The 24079-nt window shown below is 38.6% G+C and overlaps 1 protein-coding gene across 2 annotated transcripts in view; it reads right to left on the minus strand.

The window, feature by feature from the left end:
- The window catches only part of ASXL2 (ASXL transcriptional regulator 2), a 141965-nt gene that overhangs the window by 12268 nt on the left and 105618 nt on the right, over positions 1 to 24079 (minus strand). For both annotated transcript variants that reach the window (XM_028099391.2, XM_088026356.1), the window contains 6 exons: positions 22620 to 22746; positions 21692 to 21835; positions 13312 to 13475; positions 8533 to 8629; positions 5794 to 5899; positions 3157 to 3874 (listed from right to left, as the gene is read on the minus strand). In XM_028099391.2, the coding sequence (XP_027955192.2) occupies positions 3157 to 3874; positions 5794 to 5899; positions 8533 to 8629; positions 13312 to 13475; positions 21692 to 21835; positions 22620 to 22746 (1356 nt within the window). The remainder of the gene's footprint in view (positions 1 to 3156; positions 3875 to 5793; positions 5900 to 8532; positions 8630 to 13311; positions 13476 to 21691; positions 21836 to 22619; positions 22747 to 24079) is intronic.

Genomic DNA, 24079 nt, shown 5'->3' on the forward strand with positions numbered 1-24079 from the left:
ATGATCCTCGAGTCCTGGGATCGAGTCCTGCATCGGGCTCCTGGCTCGGCGGGGAGCCTGCTTCTCCCTCTGACCCTCTCCCCTCTCATGCTGTTTCTCTCTCTCTCAAATAAATAAAATCTTAAAAAAAAAAAAATTAAAAAAAATATATGTGCTCCGGGTCCTATCCCCAAATTGACAAATTAGAACTCTAGAGAAAATATGCTTTTCTGAAACACTTCCTGGGAGTTTGAAACCGCTGATTTTCATACCATAAAATACTGTATCTGAAAGGAATCAGACTCCTATTTGAAACAATACTTTGGAAGCTATCAGAGCTCAATTAGAATGCATCAAAGTCTGGACCCTTTTAGTAGTGGCCAGAACTTAAAGGAGCAAATAACGGTTACAGATTTTCTAGGGCATTTAATTAAAAAAAAGAAAAATTAAGCCACAGGGCTCTAAGAAAATGCATGTTATCTTTCTGGAACTCCTTAAGAATAGTAAAGTCACTAAAAATTTTTCATTATTTGCAATATCCATTTCTCAAAAGGTCAGTAGTCCTGAGAAACAGATTCTCTGTCCTTCAGAAGTCAGAGCTGTGGGACTGTCACAGGCGTCACACAGTCCACACGTCTCACGTCAGAAGATGTACCTCATCTCTCTCTTAAACACTGAGAGTCTCTTTTACATCTAACTGCACAGTATTTTAGAAGCTACCAATAGAGGGAAAGAAGCAATTGTTGCCCCTTGGTAATATCACCTAGAAGAGACCCCTAGGACGGGGAGAAAATAGGTAAAACCAGAAAATTAAATCCAAGAAAGTAAAAGCACAGTTGTTTAGGGGAATTGTACATAGGGACAAACAACCTTGTATCAGAATAATCTTGAGAATAATAACATACCTAGCAGAATAAATAATATCTATTGTAATGACTGAAAATCATTACTAACATGTTGATAAATTCATTAAAAGTGGTTCTAATAAAAGTCTTAATACATAAAAATAATAAGTTTCAGTTATTTATGTAAATAGCTCTATTACCTGCTTATGTGGAATAAATGAGATGTTACATCTGTAAGCACTAAGGGCTCAATGTTGTCCGGGCACTGGTAACAACTTAACACCAAGAAGCGCTATCCTGGTAGAGCAAGGTAAATTCTTCTCATGTATACTGAACAGATGGGGTGCCTGGGTGGCTCAGTCAGTTAAGCATCTGCCTTCAGCTTGGGTCGTGATCTCCAGGTCCTGGTATGGAGCCCCGCATCGGGCTCCCTGCTCAGTAGGGAGTCTGCTTCTCCCTCTCCCCCACCACCATCCACAGCCCTGTTCCTGTTCCCACTTGTGCTCTCTCTCACTCTCAAATAACAAAATCTTTATAATTAATAAATAAATAAATAAATAAATAAATAAATAAATAAATGGATACCAAATAGGAAACACAGTTTTCCATCCCCCCCGTACATATCGTTACAGATATCCATGTTGTAACATGCGCACACATATGCATGTATATAACTTACATATACACACATGTATAACATTTGTAATAAAATTAAAATTTTATTTTTCTACTTAAGTTTTAGTTAAAAGATTTTGCTTTATTATAAATTACATTAAGTTCTGTCTAAGAAAGTGGGATTTGAGATACGGCCTAAGATAAGAGCTATTAAAGCAACTTCTGGTAGAAAATATTCTGTGGGGGAGTGGAGGGGGATGAGGAAGGAGAAGCAAAAGGGAAAAAATTAAATAACAATAACACAGTCACGGTAGACTTAAGTTTTCAGTGTGGAGCTTCTCTGGATTAGAGAAAGCAGACCAAGTGGCATATAATTCAGCCTCTATACAGATGAGGAAACAGAAATGATGAATCTTACCCAGTATCATTTATATAAAGTAAAACCCAAAATGTAACTCGGCTCTCAGGTCTGCATAGAAGTTCTGACTGACATTCATTACAGAAAGGTTTCTAATATTTTTATAACAGTAAAAGTGGGGGAAAAAAATTAAGTGATTTTCATAAAAAATCACAATCTCTGGCAAAGCATGCAAGGTATGTTAATGGTAGAAAAGTGGCAAACATTTTTTAAAAAGGGAGATTCCTAGGTGCACAAATCTTAAAAAGTAATGAGAATGTCATACAATTAGTAATAGACGCAAAATGAGAGAGAAATACATAATAAATGAAATGGGTCAAGTACTAGCAACTGAATGTTTCTAAGGGATATTTCCTGATGGAACTAACTTTGGTTCATCTAAGATAAATAAAAAAGGGGGAAAAAGTATTTCTATGTGACTTTTTTTTCTATTTATATCCTAACGTGAATGAGTAATACCCAGTGCCTGCGTGCATAGTAGACACAATAGTATTAATGAATACCATTAGTAAAAATTTATTAACATATACTATTTATTAAGTGAATAAATGAACTGCAAACTGCTATTAAGCGCAAGCCCAAGTATTAGGAAACCTTTAGATCAGAAGTAAAAATGTGTTTGGGTTTTAAAGGGCTCACTACTGGTTAGATGCAGTCGTTATATACTAAGATAAGGATACTGCTTTATGAATGTGAAAGATTTGATAAGCAGCAACAGAATGCTAACATGGAAGTCAGTGACACAGCCTGAGCTGGAGAGCTTAACAAGGCTACCCCACCTTCCTAATGTCCCTCAAGTAACCAGCAGTGACCCACGGCAACCACAGAGGTTTCCTTTAAAAAGATGGAACTAAGGGTAGTTCTAGAACCACAGAACATCAAATCAGTTATGGCAGTAAGAAAAGGGCCAGGGTACACTTAAATATCATGGCTCTTGCCACAAAAAAGCCAATGGCTTCCTTCTGTTCATTTTATTTCTTATGTTGTCACATGAGACAGAATAATTTCCACAACTATCTTAGGATGTAAGAGCAGCCAGCAGGGAGTGTGGGTGGAGGTGGTCTAATTAATTAGACACCCATTACTTACTCAAACACTAATAAAGATCTGTAGGAATGCAGTTCTAAATGCCTGTTTATTAATAATTTTGCTCATGTAAGAACACAGTTACAGGCTTATCACAAACATACAACTGCTTCTGTGTTAAGAAATACCACAAATGACTTGAAATTTAATAAGTAAGACCCGAAACTTAGTGTTCATGCATCCTCTCTTTTTCAGTTCTTCCCACTCTCTTACCTTGAGAGGTGGTACTTTTCGCACCTGGATCCTGTCCCCTCTACTGAGAAAGGGCTGTGGCGAGACTTGAAATGGCTGCTGGTACTGGCGATTCTCCGTGACACGGGGCCTTTTCTCCCAGCTCACGGGGGCCTCTTCTTGGATGAGACAAGATTTCCTCTTGAGGCTTTCTGGGCTGTGATCAACCAGAGCTGATGGAGGTTCTTTCGCAGTGATATCCTGGGGACCTGCTTCTGCCATGGGCTTTATTACTGGTTTTTCCACCCCAGGACTCTTGGGTTTGTTTGGGGATGTAACTAAAGCTTCTTGGCCTTCATCTTTGTTATAATTAGAAACTGTAGTGAGATGATTCTCCTTCTCAGACTCCTGTTCAGCAGAGGCAACTGGCTTCTGCTCCAAGAGATCATCATCCTTTGGGCACTTGATGGGAAGAATGCTGCTAAGCTCTTGTGTATTGCTTGCTGAGGGAAGTAGGGGCTCTGTGGATTTGGGGTTTGGCTGCACCATATCTTGGCTTTCATGCTCTTCTTTTCTTCCTGGGGATGGCATTTGCACCACTTCTTCTTTAGACCCTAACTGGGGAATTACTGGGACTATACTGACAGGTGAGGCCTCTGAAGGGAGCATGGATTTTGGTTGCTCAGCTGGGGTTTTCTTTACTTTGAGATCGCTGGGCGAGGCTGTCAATTTCTTTGAATCCTCAAGGCTCAGACCAGAACTAAAAGGTGGAAGAAAAAAATATTCTAGTTGAAAAATGGCCTATGTTATTGAAAGCGTTAGGAGATAATAGTATATGGCAACGCCCAGAAGAAACCCTGACATATAGTAGGTATTCCTCATATATCATCACTATTATTATTATTAGTAGTGAAGTTCTGGAGTTCGAGTGCCTAGATGCAAATCCTGGCTCTGATACATCCATGTGACATTAAGTAAGTCACTAGTCTTTTGTATCTCAGTTCTTCATTATATACTGAGGTTCATCACTTTACACTGTTGGTGTGATTAAATTATGCATATAAAGTCTTGGAACAGTACTTAGCACATATTAAAGCTCAATAATGTTAATTATCATTATTACTTATGTTTATTAAGAAGGGCTACCTTGTCTAGAGGCAAACATCACAGACTACCCACAAGGGAAGTGAAAGAAGGCCAAGACCCACGCACCCTGCTCAACTCTGCTCTGTAGCACCTGCAGAAAGGAGGGCCCAAGAAATCTACAGGCCCCTGAGGAGATAGGAGGTGGCTGTCAACGTTCTTCAGAAAATTAGAACTCTGGAGTTTCTGGAAAGCCCGTTTACACTTCACTTAGTATAGCTCTATAATTCTGAGATCAATGTCCCTGAGCTATCCTGGGAGTGAAGGTCAACTGGGACTTCCACAGTGTGGCCTTGCTAGAACTAGGCTACTCAGCGGGGGTCACTAGAGACTCTTCATCATGTTTTAGAATGTTGTTTAAACAGGCAAAAGCAAGGGACCCTCTTTGGTGACTTCAAATGATCTGTACTGCACCTCTGAAATGGAGTGGCTAACAACAAAACTAGACAATAATAAAAAACAGTCCTCCTGTAAAAACTGGCAAAAAAAAGTAACAGCTGAAAACAGAAAAGACCCAAAAATTCCTACAATGCCTATGGAGGAAATTAACAATACTTACAGAGTGACAGTTACCTGTGATAACAGTCTAAATGGATACACCATCATTTATGGAGAAGGGCTCAAAGCTCATACCAAGAGTGTAGATCAATATGTGAGATTTTTTTTTTTTTTTTAAGACCAATATGGCTCCAACACACAATCCCAAGATCAAGAGTTACACCCTCTACTGATTGAGCCGGCCAGGCGTACCCATACGTGAGACTCATTAATCACAACAGGAATCACTTCCTACGTGACCATAAAGGGGATCAATGAACTACTGGGAAATAAGAAAAAGAGCCATTAGTTGTCAAACTGTGGTTACAGAGTATCCTTAAGGATTGCCATTAGGTATGCAGAAGGCAAGAAGGGAGACAAACCAATAAATCTCTGGATGTTCAATTCTACTTCAAACAATAATACAGCTCCACTGTCATCTATTTAAATGTCTCCATTAACTTCTTTTCAGATATTTTATTAAAAAAAAAAGATTTAACGTATATTCCCTTGAGAACAGGGTTTGTATCTTCATTCAGCTATGAAGACCTGCCAGAGAGCCTTCTAGAGGAGAGGCTGTTTAATCCTAGGAATCTAGGGATTCCTAGGATTCCTTGGTGATTCTGGGTAAATTACCATCTTGTGGGGTAATTAACTACTAGAAAAAATGTACTGAACTTCAGTATTCTTATAACTTATAAAATTGTTGATAAGAACTATTCAATCTATTCAAAGAAAGGGATTCCAATTCAAGATAATAATTTTCTTTTTTTTAATGAAACCAACCCACCCACAATGGTAATGTGTCAAGAGTAAAGGAACCCAATTCTGTGCATGCATGATTCATAAAAAGAAAAAAAATTCTTAGTTAAAAAGAACTGGTGAAATAATAGAAGGAAACTGAGGATTAGAATTTCTGGAAAGGTAGTTAATATGAAACACGCTGTGAGATATATGTAGGAATTCACATTTGGTTTACAGAACCTGTCTTGGTATTACCTCTGACCATAGTAGCTTTCAAAGAATTGTTCTTTCCATGGCTCTACTTTTTTCTCCTTCTCAATCTCTTGTCGAATTCTCACTTGCATCTCAGGTGTAAACTCACCTATAATGTACAAAAACAAAAAAAAAAAGATACTCGATAGAAATATGCTGTTTCTAACTTTTAACTATTTGTAAATCATGAAAGACTCATGCAGGAGTCAGAATACTACCATGTGAAAGTAAGAGAAACTTCCCACAATCCCTCACTGGAAAGGAGCCCCTGGAAGCCATCAGGGGACATACAATGCTTGCACACCCCTGCATGCAGTTTCCGGTACTCAGCTGAGGCCACCTGTGCCTTTTCTCTGGGCTCTCCTATAGCACCTCCCTCCTGCTCCAAACATCATATTCCCCATAGATTTCTTTTATCACTAACCTTGAATTTGTCATTTCTTTCCCCCTGCAAAAAAGAGTCACGTGGTTTCAGTAAATAATGCCACTGGGCACTTTGTTATTTTAGAGTCCTGTTTCTCTCAGGCAACTTGTTATTTTGTGCCTTTTATCTCTAACTGCATAATGAACAGCTTTGACCCATGATCCTGCTTATAGGCAGTTGAGGTTCCAGTAAAACCACAGGGAGTTATTTGGGAGTCATCAGTTTTCTAATTGCTCCAGAAATTGCACCACTCTAGTGCCTTGGCAATAAAGTGTTCAACATGCCAATGACCCCACTGCTCTGAAAATGACATTTATTTGCATATATCACCAAGCACTTCAATCCCTCCCACTCCAACAGCAGAGAACAGCTGAATGTGCTGGGTAGGCCACCTTCAAACTGTGGCTCAGAAAGGTTGCTCTCTTTTATACTCTAATACCCAGGACATCAAGGAAAAAGAGGCAGAAATGGTGGACTTCAGGTTTAGGTCTCTTTGGGATAAGAGGATCGAAAGGAAAAGTGTTCCAGGACACAGTCCTGGGCACAGGAGCAGGAAAAGAGGACTGTGCCTGTCAGAATCCAACCCATGACTACTTTTTCATTGAGTCTACTGTGCATGAGAGAATGAGGAATAAAAAGTATTGAATTCTGTTCACATGTGTACAGTGCTCAGTTTTTGCTGCTCATAAAATATGATCACATGACTAGGTATAGCAGTGACTGCTTATATGCAAAAAAGAAAAAAGTAACACTGATAACAATCAAGGTATCACTGATGATAATATCCACTTTAAAAAACTGGGTGGTGGGGGAGCCAGGGGGGCGAGCGCCTGGGTGGCTCAGTCGTAACAGTCCTGATTTCGGCTCAGGGCATGATCTCAGCATCCAGATATCAAGCCCTGCTTCCAGGTCTGCACTGGGCATGAGCCTGCTTCAGATTCTCTCTCTCCCTCTGCCCCCCTCCCCCTTGCCACAGTTTGCTCTCTCTCTCAAAAACAAAAAAATGGGGAGTTGGGTGGGGCATAAATCCTTTATCAAATTACTTTTTTTTTTAAGATTTTATTTATTTATTTGACACAGAGAGAGAGATAGAGAGCATAAGTAGAGGGAGAGACAGGCAGGCAGAGGGAGAAAGAGAAGCAGGCTCTCCGTTGAGTAAGGAGCCTGATGCAGGGCTCGATCTCAGGACCCTGGGATCATGACCTGAGCTGAAGGCAGCCGCTTAACCGACTGAGCCACCAAGGAGCCCCTTATCAAATTATTCTTAAAGAAAGGTAATAGTAATGCATATGTTTTAAAGTGCTTGTGTGATTGCAGCTCTTTCTGGGGGGGGGGGGGGAAGGTGGTCTCTGCTCAAGAAAATCTTTGATAGGACCAGAGTAATTAGTGAGAGAGCCTTTCTACACAGAATTTGTCCCCCCAAAACAATAAAAAAAAAGCTCAAAACAATAAGAAGGCAAATGTCAACAACTGCAGTGAACAATACAGATATTAATTAGCTGGTCAATTAACTCTAAATGCTAATGATCTGACAAAATATCAGCAATGAATAGCATTCCTAATTGCTCTCCCTACAAATGTATTCATTAAAAACAAAACACAAATGTATTCATTTTAAAGCTTTTCACAGTTGTTTTAAGCTATGCCTTGGTATAACTTCATATGACCTTTCAAGTGTTAGTTTGTATTCCATGTGTACTGAAAAACAAACATAAGAGAGCACTAATTCTATACTCTGCTTATTAAAATTTCAATTCCTAGGCATTAACCTAGAATCACTGAATCAAAATCTTGATCAGAATCTGATCACTGATAAAAATATTGAGGAAGAGGGCCTAAAATCTGTATTTGTTTAGTTTCCCTAAATTGAAAGGTGTCTTTGATTTCTTTTTTTTATTTTTTTTTAAGATTTTATTTATTTATTTGAGAGAGAGAATGAGATAGAGCATGAGAGAGGGGAGGGTCAGAGGGAGAAGCCGACTCACTGCTGAGCAGGGAGCCCGATGTGGGACTCGATCCCGGGACTCCAGGATCATGACCTGAGCCGAAGGCAGTCGCTTAACCAACTGAGCCACACAGGCGCCCTGTCTTTGATTTCTTAAAGGAACATTGCTAGACTCCATCTGGAACTAGACCTGGTTACACAGGCTCCAGAAAAAAGTCAGTATATGTGTTTCACACAGGATAGCTAGTTCTACCCTATGGAAACATCGCGTCCTTAGCTCAAAAACTCACTGAGGCATAGAGGTGCCAATCTGCCCTCAAAGTAGCTCCAAGTACATATACAATCTAGGAGGCACACAAGGTTGAACACTTACCTTCTGAGAGTCTTTCCTTCCAGCCTTGGGCTGCTGAAGTGAAGAACTCATTGTTAAGGGCTGAGCCATTTAACTTCATCAGACCATCGGGACCAACCTGGGTCAAAGAATAAGCCAAGAGAAGCTTACAAAGAAAGCCAAATGTATCATGTGGAACTGAACTTTCTTTCATTTTAGAGAAGAATGTATACACATTTAATTTTATAGAAACATGACTATATCATACCATGCTGCTTATTATGGATACTTCTATTTTGTAATATATCATTTTTTCTAATAAATTTATTTCCTGTTTACCGCTCCTCCTTCTTCTACTTTCAATTCCATTCCCCATTAATTATACTCAAAGAATCATCCAAAAACAAATAAATCTACATGTAAGAAGTTTTTTCCTGAGAGGTTTATTATTTGTTTTATAAAACTGTGACCAAGCTCCAGACCAAGCTCTGAATCTTATGTTTCTCACGTAATACATTGTGTACTTCTCTCCAAGTCAAGTGGCAGAGTGTTAGCTATTCCTTTATAATAGCTGCATATTATTTCATTGGATGCATGCACCTTAATTCATTTGCCAGTTTCTTAATCGTAAACATGAACCTTGTTTCCACTGTTTTCCCACAATCAACCACACTGCAATATTAGCATTCTGGCAAAGATGAATATACTAGGGCTTTTATTTCTGTGGAATAAGTTCTAAAAGCAAAGAAATATCTGTGCCTGTAAGGTACTGTTATTTTCCAAAAAGACTATAATTCATATTTCTATGAAATATATGAGTGTACTCTTTATCCTGTGAACAATATTTGTTAACTAAATTATTTAATTTTTGCCAGTCTAATGGGTTTGAAATGGTAAAAATTTCCTTTATCTTGACTACTGGAATTTTGTTCACCTTTTTGCATGTTTATTAAATATTTAGATTTATCACCTTGTGAAATTCTTATCATTTTGCACATTTTTCTATAAGGCTGCTTATTTTTATTATCAATTTGTGAGAATCCTTTACATATTATTCATAGTAAAACTGTCACATATGCTAAAAAATTTCCCCTAATTTATCTGCCCACTGACTTGATTTGTGATGTCTTGCCAAAAGGTCTTAAGATTCTATTAGAGAGTCTGGATTTCCTATCTTGGTTTAGAACCATAAATCTTATTTAAGGACATAAAACACAAGATCTGGAAAAATTTAGATAGAAAAGCTTAATAAAACTGACATTCTCCCCATAGTTATTATCTACATTCCAATCAGAACCCCTATGCAGATTTTTCATTAACAAAACGATTTTATATTTTTTTAACAAAATTATTTTAAAATTCGTAAGGAAAAAATAAGAAAAATCGCCTTTCCAATTATTAAACATATCACACACAAAGCCACTGCAGTCAAAACTATTATTAGTAACATTAGAATGAAGAAATGAGTGGAAGAGTGGAGTGTACGCATAAACACATACTGCATGTAACTGCATAGAATATATAATGAAGATGGTATTTCAAATTGTGAGAAAAAGATGGTTATATTAAATATGTAGTGGTGAAACAACTGGCTATTATTAAGTAGAAAATAAAGTTGAAGCCCAATTGCAAAGCAATACAAAAAATAATTCTAGGTGTATTAAAAACTTAAATGTAACCTTTAAGTCAAAAACAATTTTCTGAAGAAAATTTAAGTAACTATTGGGACATCCTAGGGATTGAGGAACTCTTCTCAACCAACTTCACTTTCTACACCTATCTGGGCCCACGTTATCTCCCCACCCCCAGCTCCAGGGCAGAAATTGGTGAACTTTCTCTGTCAAAGGAGAGACTGCCATTATTTTAGGCTTTGAAGGCCCCGGGGCTCTGCTGCAACCACGTACCACCACCATTGCTGCACGAACAGCTATATACCACATGTAAACTAATGAAGGTGGATGTATGCCAATAAAGATTTATTTACAAAAATAGGCAGTTGGCCAAAACTGGCCCAGGTTTGCTGACTGCCAGTTTGCACTCTATAGAGTTGGCAGAGGGGTAACGGTCTTCCCTATCAGAACAGGTCATCCAACTGAAGCTTGAATAGTCCAGTGATGAGTAAGGTAATCCATCACAAGCCAAGCCATTTTAACAGCTACAGCTGTTAAAAATGTTATTTTAACTTCACATCTGCTTTCTGGACAAACAAAAAAGTTTACCTCTTTAATACGACAGACCTTTAAATATATTTAGAGAGGTGCTTTAATCCACTCCCCTCCTATATTCTTTTCTCTGGTCTCAATTATTTTTACTTCATGGCTGGGCAATCCATACAATGAAATATGGTGTTCAATGTTTCATCCTAGTAATAACCAGGATTCTAAAAACACTCTAAATTGCATCTGACAGTGAAGTTGATTCAAGCTCCATACTTCTATATATAAGGACATTATTTCTTACTGTACGTTCTCACCATACTCAAAAAAGGCCAAGTAACGTCCTATTAAGAATTCCTCACACGACTGTACTCCATGGGAAATTGAATAGATAACTTATAAGGTCTCTTTTCATTCTAAAATTTTATTTTTTAAATCTTTTTTTTTTTAAGATTTTATTTATTTATTTGAGAGAGAGAGAATGAGAGATAGAGAGCACGAGAGGGAAGAGGGTCAGAGGGAGAAGCAGACTCCCTGCTGAGCAGGGAGACCGATGTGGGGTTCGATCCCGGGACTCCAGGATCATGACCTGAGCCGAAGGCAGTTGCTTAACCAACTGAGCCACCCAGGCGCCCCTCATTCTAAAATTTTATGTAGCAATCCTTCTTCTGAGAGAGGATAAGAGCCATTAGTCAAAAGACAGTTCTGGGGCGCCTGTGTGGCTCAGTCATTAAGCGTCTGCCTTCGGCTCAGGTCATGATCCCAGGGTCCTGGGATCAAGCACCGCATCGGGCTCCCTGCTCGGCTGGAAGCCCGCTTCTCCCTCTCCCACTCCCCCTGCTTGTGTTCCCTCTCTCGCTGTGTCTCTGTCAAATAAATAAAGTCTTAAAAAAAAAAAGAGACAGTTCTAAGAAACTTGCACTAGAGTTCTAGAAATAGGCTTTCAGTTAGGTCCTATCTTATTCCCAACCTAATAACCTAAGCCTTTAAAAAAGACGAGAGCGGGCGCCTGGGTGGCTCAGTTGGTTGGGCGACTGCCTTCAGCTCAGGTCATGATCCTGGAGTCCCAGGATCGAGTCCCACATCCGGCTCCCTGCTCTGCAGGGAGTCTGCTTCTCCCTCTGACCCTCTTCCCTCTCGTGCTATCTCTCATTCTCTCTCTCTCAAATAAATAATAAAATAAAATCTTTAAAAAATAAAAATAAAAAAGACGAGAGCAATCCCCAATGAGAAGTTCTTTAAAAACTCTGCAGAAACATCAGCCTCCTAACTTGTTCGAACCAAAAGGTGGACATCCCAAAAACTGTAATTTCCCCAAGAAGTTTTAAGGAGGGAAAAGCAGTAGTTGGGAAGGATCAGCTTTATTTACTTCTTTGCCCTATTGCTGGTAGTGTACCTGACTTTACTTGGTCTCACTGGAAATGGAATCTGGCCTGCTTTCCTATGTGCTAATTCACATCATTATGCGACTGAAACTAGTATCAATACAGTTTAATAGAAAGATAATTTTCAGAATTAGAAATATTCTTTTGCCATAGTCAATTAGCTTGGATGATGTGTATAACTTACTTACTCTCCTTTAATCTCTTACCACAAACCAGGGTATAAATCTAGTTTTCTTACTGTAAACTAGGGAAAAAAACCTCTCTTTCATCTTGTTTTTATAATGATTAGGAAAAAAGGGGAGGGCCTATCAGATTATTTAGAACACAGTATGTGTTTGGAAATAATAATGAATAAAAAACCCCTCAGAATTGAATAAACCTTAGAAAATCATAATGGTCCTATCTTCCTTGTGTAGAGGAGGAAAGAGATGATCAGAAGGGGGAGTGACTTGCTAGTCACTCTTTCCTAGATAAAAGCCTAGGTCTCAGATCTTGACCTTATTCCTGACCAACCTAAATCTCTCCGGTCCCTACCCAGACTGTCCCAAAACTTTGGAATTTCTTCTAGCTATCTTTTTTTTAGGAGTATAATTTATTGGGTGTTTAAAGTTCTTTATTATGAAAATAATAAATGTTTCTATTTTTTAAAAATCTAACAGAAGGGGGTGCCTGGGTGGCTCAGTCGTTAAGCGACTGCTGCCTTCGGCTCAGGTCACGATCCCAGGGTCCTGGGATCAAGCCCCACATTGGGCTCCTTGCTCAGCAGGAAGCCTGCTTCTCCCTCTCCCACTCCTCCTGCTTGTGCTCCCTCTCTCACTGTCTCTCTCTCTGTCAAATAAATAAATAAATAAAATCTTAAAAAAAAAAAACTAACAAAAGAATGAAAATAATTAACATTCATTCTCCCTTCAAAAAATCCATTAAAAAATCCCTGTTAAATGTCTTAAACAAGACAACTCTTCCTCCTGGACTGTATTCAATGAATACCTGACCTCCTAATATGATAGCTACACAAATTTTATGCCATAATCTTGACATTCTGATAGGACAGTTTTTTTCTTTTCTAAGACTTACAGGGCAAAACTATTAAGAACACTTACATAAAAATATTCTTATCTCTTGTCTTAGTACCTTTGATACCATTTCTTTACAAGTAAAGCTATTTAAAATAAATAGCTAATAAAAAGCTATTTAAAAAGTCTTAAGGAGTGTTAAAGGGGATGAGTGAAGAAAGCCTCAGAAGGTTTTTTAAAAACTGCTTATGCTTGAAAATAACGCACCTGTCGATCCACCTCTGGAAGAAGTAAAAGCAGTCGCTGTTGGCAATCTCCAGGAAGGACTGAAAAGGTGTGCTTGTTGATCAGTGCTCGTAGATTTGTATTAACCAGAATGGAGTCTGGTGTCTCAACATCAATTTCAGCACACTTAGTCCTTTTCATTTGCCCTACAAAAATAGGGGAAAAGAATCATTTGGGCCTCCTTTACATTCTTGTAAAAAGCACAGTTGTAACTACCTTAAATATCAGACTGTGAAGAAGGGAACACTTAAAGGTTTTAGAAATTTCTTCTAAGACTAATAAAAGCAAGGCATGACACATACACAAAATGATCCAAAAAATCCAGAAAAATTCAAATCTATATATGTACCATACTGAGATCCTTTTTCCTTTGCCATCAGAATTTTTTCATCAATTTTAATTTTGATTACCTAAAATGCTGTGACTGAATACCTTAGTGGTTTCAAGAAACTTAGTCACAATCAAAAGGTTATAGTCTTTCAAATGACTGACAGACTTGAGTACACAAAGTCTTCAAATGTAAATGACAAAAAATATTATAACAAGACTAACTTGCCAAAAACATTTGCAAATCATGACAAAACTTTACGATTTTTCATATTAAAAGTGCATCTAGGGGCGCCTGGTGGCTTAGTCGGTTAAGCGTATGCCTTCGGCTCAGGTCATGATCTCAAGGTCCTGAGATAGAGCCCTGCATGGGCTCCCTGCTCGGCAGGGGGTCCGCTTCTCCTTCTCCCTCTGTGCCTCCGTCCCCCCACCACCGCCTGTGCACTCTCTCTCAAATAAATAAATAAAACCTTTTTAAATAAATAAATAAATGTGCTTGGCCGACTCAGTTGGTAGAACATGCGACTCTTGATCTCAGGGTCATGAGTTCAAGCCCCACACTGAGCGCAGAGCTTACTTTAATAAATAGATCGGTAGATAGATATTTAAAAAAATTTTTAAGTGCATCTATAAATCAATATGAAAAAGAAGTACCACCATGAGAAAAACGAGCACAGGGAATTACAGGTAATTCATATTTGACTAACCATAAACAGATGCTACAGTATTAGTATTTTTTAAATGCCAGTTAAACCAATGAACATTTTTTTGTCTATCAAAATGGCAATTTTGTATGCCATTGCAATATGGCATGCCAAATGCAATACAGTGCTGAGATTACAAAGAGAAAAAGCAAAGACAACTGTCAAATACTACTGATGGGTCTCAAATTAATATAATCTTACTGGAAGAAAATTTGATGATATACTGCAAAATTTAATGTGCATAGGAATCTAAGACCCAGTAATTTTAATTTAGAAATACATGCACAAGGCTACACAATCTTGAATATGAATAACCTCTGTTCCTGGCTGAAGGTGAAGCAAAAGTAATCTCTCTTAAGAGGAAAGGATTTCCCTTAAATTAGGCCCATAGGATTCCTACAAATTAAAATCCAGCACTATCTCACACAGACTACCCTGACAAACCAGCAGACATGCTACTATGACAGAGTCAATAGAAATCAAAAATAAAAGGTTTAGACCTAAAAGTACTATCACTGAAACTGTCACAGATAAAATACAGAACAGCGCTGCATAAAATGAGTAAAGAAATAAAGAATGTGATTGTAAAGATGGGGATAAAATAATCAGGAATGAACACAATCACGTCTCAGTAAATTTCATATAATGATCAATAATAGCAGCAGCAAACATTTCTATAAGGCTTCATCAGTGCCAGGCACTATTCTAAACATTGACATGTGTTAATTCACTTATTTTTCAAATAACCCTATGAAGTAAGACACTATTATTGTACATTTCACAGATGAAGAAAATGAGGCCCAGACCTGGTAAGAAACTGGCCCAAAATTATACTATTAAGTTACAGTGCAGGAATTCGAACCCAGCGCTGTGGCTTCAGAATCTGTTGTTTATCACTATACAGAGGCAGAGCTATCATAAAGTGCATGATCTCTGACTATTAGGTATTTCAGTTAAAAGTTCAAAACAGAAACATAAAATATATATATTTTTTCTAAAGACCTTATTTTTAAGTAATCTCTACACCCACTGTGGGGCTTGAAGCCACAACCATGAGATCAAGAATCACATGTTCTACACACTGAACCAGCAAGGTGCCCCCAAAATCCCAATATTTATCTTTAAATTTTTTATTTAAATTCAATTTAATTAACCTATATGGTATCCTTCGTTTTAGAGGTAGAATTTAGTAATTCATCAGTTGCATACAACACCCAATGCTCATTCAATCAAGTGCCCTCCTTAATGCGCATCACCCAATTACCTCCCCTCCAGCAACCCTCAGTTTGTTTCCTAGAGTTAAGAGTCTCTTATGGTTTGCCTCCCTCTCTGTTTTCGTCTTACTTTATTTTTCCTTCCCTTCCCCTATGTTCATCTGTTTTGTTTCTTAAATTCCACATATGAGTGAAATCTCATGGTATTTGTCTCTGACTGACTTATTTCACTTAGCATAATACCCTCTAGTTCCATCCACGTCGTTGCAAATGGCAAGATTTTGTTTTTTTTGATGGAGAAGTAATATTCCATTGTATATACACACCACTTCTTTATCCATTCATCTGTCAATGGACATCTGTACTCTTAACATAGTTTGGCTATTTTGGACACTGCTGCTATAAACACTGGGGTGCATGTGCCCTCTTGAATCACTATGTTTGTATCTTTTGGGTAAATACCTAGCAGTGCAGTTGCTGGGTCATAGGGTAGCTTTACTTAAACTTTTTGAGGAACCTCCATACTGTTTTCCAGAATGGCTGCACCAGTTTGCTTTCCCACCAACAGTATAAGAGGGTTCTCCTTTATCCCCATCCTTGCCAACATCTGTTGTTTCCTGAGTTGTTAATTTTAGTCATTCCGACTGTGTGAGATGGTATCTCACTGTGCTTTTGATTTGTATTTCCCTGACGCCGAGTGATGTTGAGCATTTTTTTTTCATGTGTCTGTTGGCCATCTGTAGGTCTTCTGCCCACTTCTTGACTGGATTTTTTTGGTTTTTTTGGGTGTTGAGTTTGGTAAGTTCTTTATAGAATTTTGGATACTACACCTTTATCTGATAAGATATTTGCAAATATCTTTTCCCATTCCATAGGTTGCTTTTAGTTTTGTCAATGGTTTCCTTTACCATGAAAAAGCCTTTTATCTTGATCAAGTCCCAAGAGTTCATTTTTGCTTTTGTTTCTCTTGCCTTTGGAGACGTGTCTAGCAAAGAAGCTGCTGCAGCCAAGGTTAAAGAGATTGCTGCCTGTGATCTCTAGGATTTTGATGGATTCGGATTCCTGTCTCACATTCAGGTCTTTCAACCATTTTGAGTTTACTTTTGTGTATGGTGTAAGAAAGTGGTCCAGTTTCATTCATATAGCTGTCAAATTTTCCCAAAAATCCCTATACATTTTAAGAAAATTTTTAAAACTTCAAAACAATTCCTGGGACAAAGGAGAAATCACAATAAAATATTTTAAAACTTTTCAAATTGAATTATTATTTTTTAAGATTTTATTTATATATTTGACAGAGAGACAGCAAGAGAGGGAACACAAGCAGGAAGAGGGGCAGAGGGAGAGGGAGAAGGAGGCTCCCTGCTGATCAAGAAGCCCGATGTGGGGCTCAATCCCAGGACCCTGGGGTCATGACCTGAGCTGAAGGCAGACCCTTAACGACTGAGCCACCAAGGCGCCCCCAAATTGAATGATATTAAAAAAGCATTTGAGAGATGAAGGTAAATGTCCCCAAAACTGAAATAGTACCAAAATATATAAAATGAAAAGTAAAGGTTTCAACATTCAAACCCTGGCTTCCTACCAAAGATGACATTTTTGGGGTGCCTGGGCGACTCAGTCGTTAAGCGTCTGCCTTCGGCTCAGGTCATGATCCCAGGGTCCTGGGATCGAGCCCCGCATCGGGTTCCCTGCTCCGCGGGAAGCCTGCTTCTCCCTCTCCCACTCCCCCTGCTTGTGTTCCCTCTCTCCCTGTATCTCTCTGTCAAATGAATAAATAAAATCTTTAAAAAAAATAACATTTTTAATTTGAATAAATGAAATAACAATATACATGCCAATTGTATTTTTTCTTTTGTTTCACTCTTTTTTTTTTTTAAAGATTTTATTTATCTATTTCAGAGAAAGAGAGATGAGAGATAGAGAGCACGAGAGGGAAGAGGGTGAGAGGGAGAAGCAGACTCCCCGCTGAGCAGGGAGCCCGATGTGGGACTCGATCCCGGGACTCCAGGATCATGACCTGAGCCGAAGGCAGTCGCTTAACCAACTGAGCCACCCAGGCACCCTAAAGTTTAAGTCCTCTAATTTTGGTAAAGTTGACTTTGTTTTTCCCCACGTTAAGCTGCTGTATTCTATCATATTATACTTAAAATCTGAGCTATGTTTTTTTTTAAATAGAATCTGGGATGTAAAAATATATGATACACCCTATTTTACTCAAGTTAAAACAAATTATACCAATGTAAACTAAAAAAGATTTCAGATGAATTATCTAATTTTGTTTTACATTTGCTTTACACAAAATGTACAGCTTCTTCCATACATTTCAAATATACTCATTGTGGGTGGCTCAGTTGGTTAAGCAACTGCCTTCGGCTCAGGTGATGATCCTGGAGTCCTGGGATCGAGTCCCACATCGGGCTCCCTGCTCAGCAGGGAGTCTGCCTCTCCCTCTGACCCTCTTCCCTCTCATGCTCGCTATCTCTCATTCTTTCTCGCAAATAAATAAAATCTTTAAAAATAAATAAATAATAATAATAAAATACACTCATTGTGAGGGCACCTGGATGGCTCAGTTAAGCATCCAACTCATGATTTTGGCTTAGGTCATGATCTCAAGGGTCGTGGGATCAAGCCCTGACTTGGGCTCTGAGCTCAGTGGAGAGTCTGCTTGAGATTCTCTCCCTCTTCCTCTGCTCCTCCTCCTCACATGGGCACATGCTCCCTCCCTCCCTCTCTGAGATAAATAAATATTTTTAAAAATAAATAAATAAATAAATAAAATTTTAAAAAAATAAATAAGAATTCTTGAAGTCTGGGGGTGCCTGGCTGGCTCAGTCAGTGGAGCATGCAACTCTACATCTTGGGGTTGTGAGTTCAAGCCCACGTTGGGTATAAAGATTGCTTAAAAATAAAAAAAAGGAAAGGAAAAAGAATTCTTGAAATCCAACACTTGCTTTTCTGGGATTGATTTAAGTTTTATAGTGCTTTTTGGAAAATTATGCTACATGATGGAGATGTAGAAGCACTTCCAGTCCTGCAGGAGCTGTAGCTCAGGTGTCCTGGCACCTGCAGAGTGCAGAACCTATCTAATTTGTTCCTGCTACCCAAGAAGACGCTTAAGTGAGTTTTAAGGCAGGAGGGAAAATAATTTAAAGATTACCAGGCACAATATAAGCAATGAAATGTAAAAACCTAATCTACAAGTTGCTGGGGGTGCCAGCTTCTTTGCTTTATTGTCCTCCTTGTGCATTTTTCTTAGAGGCAATATCTGCCATAAACTGAGCATACCCTTTGATCATCAATTCCACTGCCAAAGATTAAAAATATTCATAAATACTTTTAGAAGGTATGCCAAACCCAGAGCTCGATCTCATGACACTGAGACCATGACCTGAGCTGAAATCAAGAGTCAGATGCTTAACTTGACTGAGCCACCAGGCAGCTATCTTATTTTTTAATAAATAATTTTGTTAAATTAAAAAACAAAAAAATAAAGCAGTCTGAAAATATTAATTCTGTTTTCACACTTAATAGTTTGGAAGTGTCTGGAACATATAAATGGGTATAGAATAACTAATCCTTGGGGCACCTGGGTGGCTCAGTCGTTAAGCATCTGCCTTTGGCTCAGGTCATGATCCCAGGGTCCTGGGATCAAGCCCCACATCGGGCTCCCTGCTCCACAGGAAGCCTGCTTCTCCCTCTCCCACTCCCCCTGCTTGTGTTCCCTCTCTTGCTGTGTCTCTCTCTGCCAAATAAATAAATAAAATCTTTAAAAAAATTAAAAATTAAAAAAAAATTTTTTAAAAAGAATAATCCTTTGAATTTTGTCAGCATTGCTGCACATCTTTTAACTTCTATTCTGCTGCTGAAATGTTAACCATCCCAATTCTTACTTTTTTTTTTAAGATTTTTATTTATTTGACAGAGAGAGAGAGCACAAGCAGGAAGCATGGCAAGCAGAGGGAGAAGCAAGCTCCTCACTGAGCAAGGAGCCCGATGTGGGACTCGATCCCAGGACCCTGGGATTATGACCTGAGCCAAAGGCAGACGCTTAACAGATTGAGCCACCTAGGTGTCTCCAATTCTTACATCTTTGTATGTGAAGTATTTTCTTTCTCCTTGGTTCTTTTTTGGAACCTTCTCACTATCTTGGATGTTTTGAAATTTCAAAAGAATGTGTCTTGGAATTGGTTTCTTTTTATTCATGTTCCTTGACACCAACTATGAACTCTCATCTTTGGAACTGTGACTTTAAATTCTCTGGAATTTTCTTCTATTATTTCTCTTATTATCTTAAGCCCCCTTTCAATTTCTGTTCTTTCTGATGGTTCTACTATTTTATTTATTTATTTTTAAAGATTTTATTTCTTTGTCAGAGAGAGAGACAGAGACAGAGAGAGTACAAGCAGGGGGAGGGGCAGGCAGAGGGAGAAGCAGGCTCCCCGCTGAGCAAGGAGACCAGTGCAGGACTCCATCCCAGGACCGTGGGATCATGACCTGAGCTGAAGGCAGATGCTTAACGACTGAGCCACCCAAGCACCCCATCTATTGTTATTTTTTATTTCAGCTACCCTATTAGTTAATACCGTGGAACTCTTTATTTTTTGATTTTTAAAATAGCAGTCTGTTCTTTCATAGATGCAATGTCATCTTTTATACCTTTCTGTGGATATTACTGTTTTTAAAGTTATTTGTTTTAAATCTTCCTGAATTGTCTGTTTCTTCTGAATCTGTATTTCAGATTCTGTGCCTCATGATGGAGGTCTTCTTCAAAGGTAATCATGAATAATCACAATGAAAATACATTAAGAAGGCTGTCTCGAAATTTTGGGTGCGTACGTGGGTCTTATAGACTGGTGAGCATCACAGAAGTATGACCAAGATGATTTCTATTTAGCTGGGAATCTGTAAATTAGCCTGCAGATTTTCTTCTGAGGCTATTCAATTTCTCTCTCTTTTTTTTTAAAGATTTTATTGATTTATTTGACAGAGAGAGACACAGCGAGAGAGGGAACACAAGCAGGGGGAGTGGGAGAGGGAGAAGCAGGCTTCCTGCCGAGCATGGAGCCCGATGAGGGGCTCAACCCCAGGACCCTGGGACCATGTCCTGAGCCGAAGGCAGATGCTCAACAACTGAGCCACCCAGGTGCCCCAAGGCTATTCAATTTCTTTAGGCACCAACCCACCCATCTCCTGCTGGAACATAGGTGGGGCTGGGAGGAAGGAAGTTGTGGTGACAGAAATATGCCTTACTACTAACATTCTGGAAGCCAAGAAGAAGGATCACTATTAGTATTTATATTTTTCTTAATTTTCCTGATTTCAGTACACTGCCTCATTATCTGCCATCAGCCATAAGTGCTATCTCTGAGTTTGAAGTCCGTACATAATTTCAAAAATAAACCACCTATTTCCTGCTAGAGTGAGGCATCAAACTGCTTCTTATTAACTTCCAAAAAAGGTTCTTTTCAACCCTAGGCTTCACCCTTTCCCACTATGATACATGATGTCTGCTATTTTTTTTTTTTTTAAGGATTTTATTTATTTGACAGAGAGAGAGACAGAGTGAGCACAAGCAGGGGGAGTGGCAGGCAGAGGGAGAAGCAGGCTCCCCAGAGAAGGGGGAGCCCGATGTGGGACTTGATCCCAGGACCCTGGGATCATGACCTGAGCCGAAGGCAGTTGCTTAACCAACTGAGCCACCCAGGCACCCAATGTCTGCTATTCTTGATTCTTTCTGGTGTTCTGCAGCCTTAGCTGGCTTGCTCATTATTGGCATCTGTTGCTCAGCATCTAGTTTTCATCAAAATTTCTTGACACTGCTTGCCCATCTGTTGTCTCCTTGTTTTCTTCACCCTTATGGATCTAATCTTTTGGATTTCCATATTCCCATCTTAGTGGGATTTCAAAGGGAGCAGGGAAAAAAAAGGGTCAGTTTAGCATGTTTAATTACGAGTCCTTCTACTTTTCCGTACACAGAAATAAGACATAAATAATGCTGGACAAAACAACCTGTTGTCAGAAAAAGAACGAAACCACAAAACAGCTGATGAATTTCAAACACAGAGTTGATAAATTAAGATGCAGAACTGAAGTCTTTGTAAATTAACTTACTTGTGTGGAGCCTGTCAGACCTCTGGAATGACTTCTTCCCCAAGCCCAGCAAGGGATTTTCCACTTGAACTGAACAAGAATAACTAGAGTTTGAGTTTTGAGGGCTGCCTGACTGCCCATCAGATGGCTTTCCTTCCCATATTGCTAAGAGAAAAAATATAGCAAAGACTGGTGACACTGAGGTTATAGACAGAAATCAATCAAACAAATCATTCAACACAAACTAAAAGGAGTTACGTATGATGCAATGTGACCCTGCAAATGCGTTTTGAGTCTGCAAATTCAGAGTTAAAAAATAAAATAAAATCACGTCCTTCTCCCCAGCACATTATTTGTTTCTGGTGGTAAATTTCCTTCCTAACAAAAATGCAAAGTTCTGCAAGATACCATTTAAATTTGGCAGGCCCATATAATCAGCTAGTATCAAAATGAATTGTGTAATAAAATACAAAGCCTGTATCTAATCTGGGTTAGATGAAAAACAAACAACAACATCAAAAATCCAAAGGCTGTGTTTATATCCAATGGAAACTCAAATGCAGCCTATGTTCTTAGGAAAACTTTTTTATCTTTAAAGGAGAGAACTGGTGAAGAGTTTAGTCTGAGTGTCTTGGCAACATCAGCTTTGTAAGGTCAATGATTAGAGGCGTCCAAATTATTACTAGGTTAGACATCTTGGAAGTCAGTCACTGATTCCATTCTAACATGCACATCTCGCCGATTTATTTTTTTGTAACTACATGATGGATGATTCTGCATAAATTTTCCCATTTCTCCTGAAAAGATTTATACTGATGATCTGGCAGTAACAGACTACGTAAATAAACCCAGTAATTTAAAAATAAATGATAAGGTATACAAATTAGAAAAACAGCATAAAAATTCTGGAAAAAGAAATTTCCATTCAAAAGACCCCAAGTCTGCCTACCAGGTTTGGCAGGTATAGAGTCACTGGCTGCTTTGACAGTCTTCAGAGAGAGAGGCTGGCTGGAGGAGATGGACATGCTCGGCCTGCACTGCTGTTGCTGTTTCTTCTGCTGTTGCTGTTTTAGAGCCTATAAAAAGAAAACTGACTATAAGCAACAAAATAACATCATTTTTTAGTAATTAATAACAGGAAGTGAATGCTTTTTAAGTGGTGAGAAGCATGATGACCATCCCATTTCTTTGAAAGCTATCAAAGTAAACAAAAACCTTAATGAAACCAATTAAATACAAGCCCAAAATGATACTTAAGAGTCTGCATATTTTTGGGCAGTATTACTCTTGTGTATAAATATGAGAATCAGTCACAAACATTTTTAGAACTTAAAAATCACCAGTAAGGCATGGACTTCCCATACTTGTAGCAGCAGAAACTTAGAGGTTTCCAATCATTTCTGGAAATAAAATTCTAAGCCCTTGACCAAAGAGAGTCCCAGTCTGCATTAGCTCTATGTAGAAATATAAATATTTAGCTTACATCTATTTCAGAGATGATACATTTGAACAATTGGTGTTAAATAACCATTTGATTCTCATCTCCTGTAAGAGCAGTAAGATTTGGCCCAATGACCAAATCCTCAGCAATTTACAGCAACACAGTAAATAGAAGGGAAGGAAAGTTACAAAACACTGGTTCTAAGAATAGTATAATTTCTTCTGGCTATTTCAGCATATTTTAATTTCTATAATGTTTCTATTTATAGAATACACTACACTAAACTATTTAGAATGAAAAAGATGACAACTTCCCAGAGTTTAGTCATGAAAATATATGAAGGGAACTTTTTTTTTTTAAGATTTTATTATTTATTTGACACAGAGAGAGAGAGGCAGGCAGAGGGAGAGGGAGAAGCAAGCTCCCTACTGAGCAGGGAGCCCAATGTGGGGCTCAATCCCAGGACGCTGGGATCATGACCTGAGCCCAAGGCAGCCGCTTAACTGACTGAACCACAGAGGCGCCCCTGAAGGCAACTTTTTAATTCAAGGTTTAAAAAAAAAAAAAAAGACACAGAAACTAAGAAAGTAAAGCTACATTTCAGGAAAAGGTTGGACATCTATGACCTTGCTAAGTTGCCAATTTAAGCTTTAACCATCAAGACTATCATGCAAAAAAGTGTGGAATAACTGGCTACTTGGTTCCCATTGCCTCTTCACCCTCATCTCTGGCAATGTTATATAGTCATGGTGCAACAACTGATCTTGACCTCAGCTGCCAAAGGAAAAAATGAACTGAGTGAGTCAGGGATCTGACTTACATTTACCTACAACATTTTTAACAGCCACGGCAGGAGCACAATGTATAAAAAAATTGTCAGTGTTGTCTGATCACTGATTACAGCTTCTCTCTCATTCTCCGCAATCAGAACAGAAAATCCTGGGTGGCAGCCACTGGGTCTTTCCTTG

This window comes from Eumetopias jubatus, unplaced genomic scaffold, assembly GCF_037043125.1.
Source record: "Eumetopias jubatus isolate StellerSeaLion01/CBP00866 unplaced genomic scaffold, mEumJub1_p1.0 scaffold_9, whole genome shotgun sequence".
In the NCBI taxonomy this organism is placed as follows: domain Eukaryota; kingdom Metazoa; phylum Chordata; class Mammalia; order Carnivora; family Otariidae; genus Eumetopias; species Eumetopias jubatus.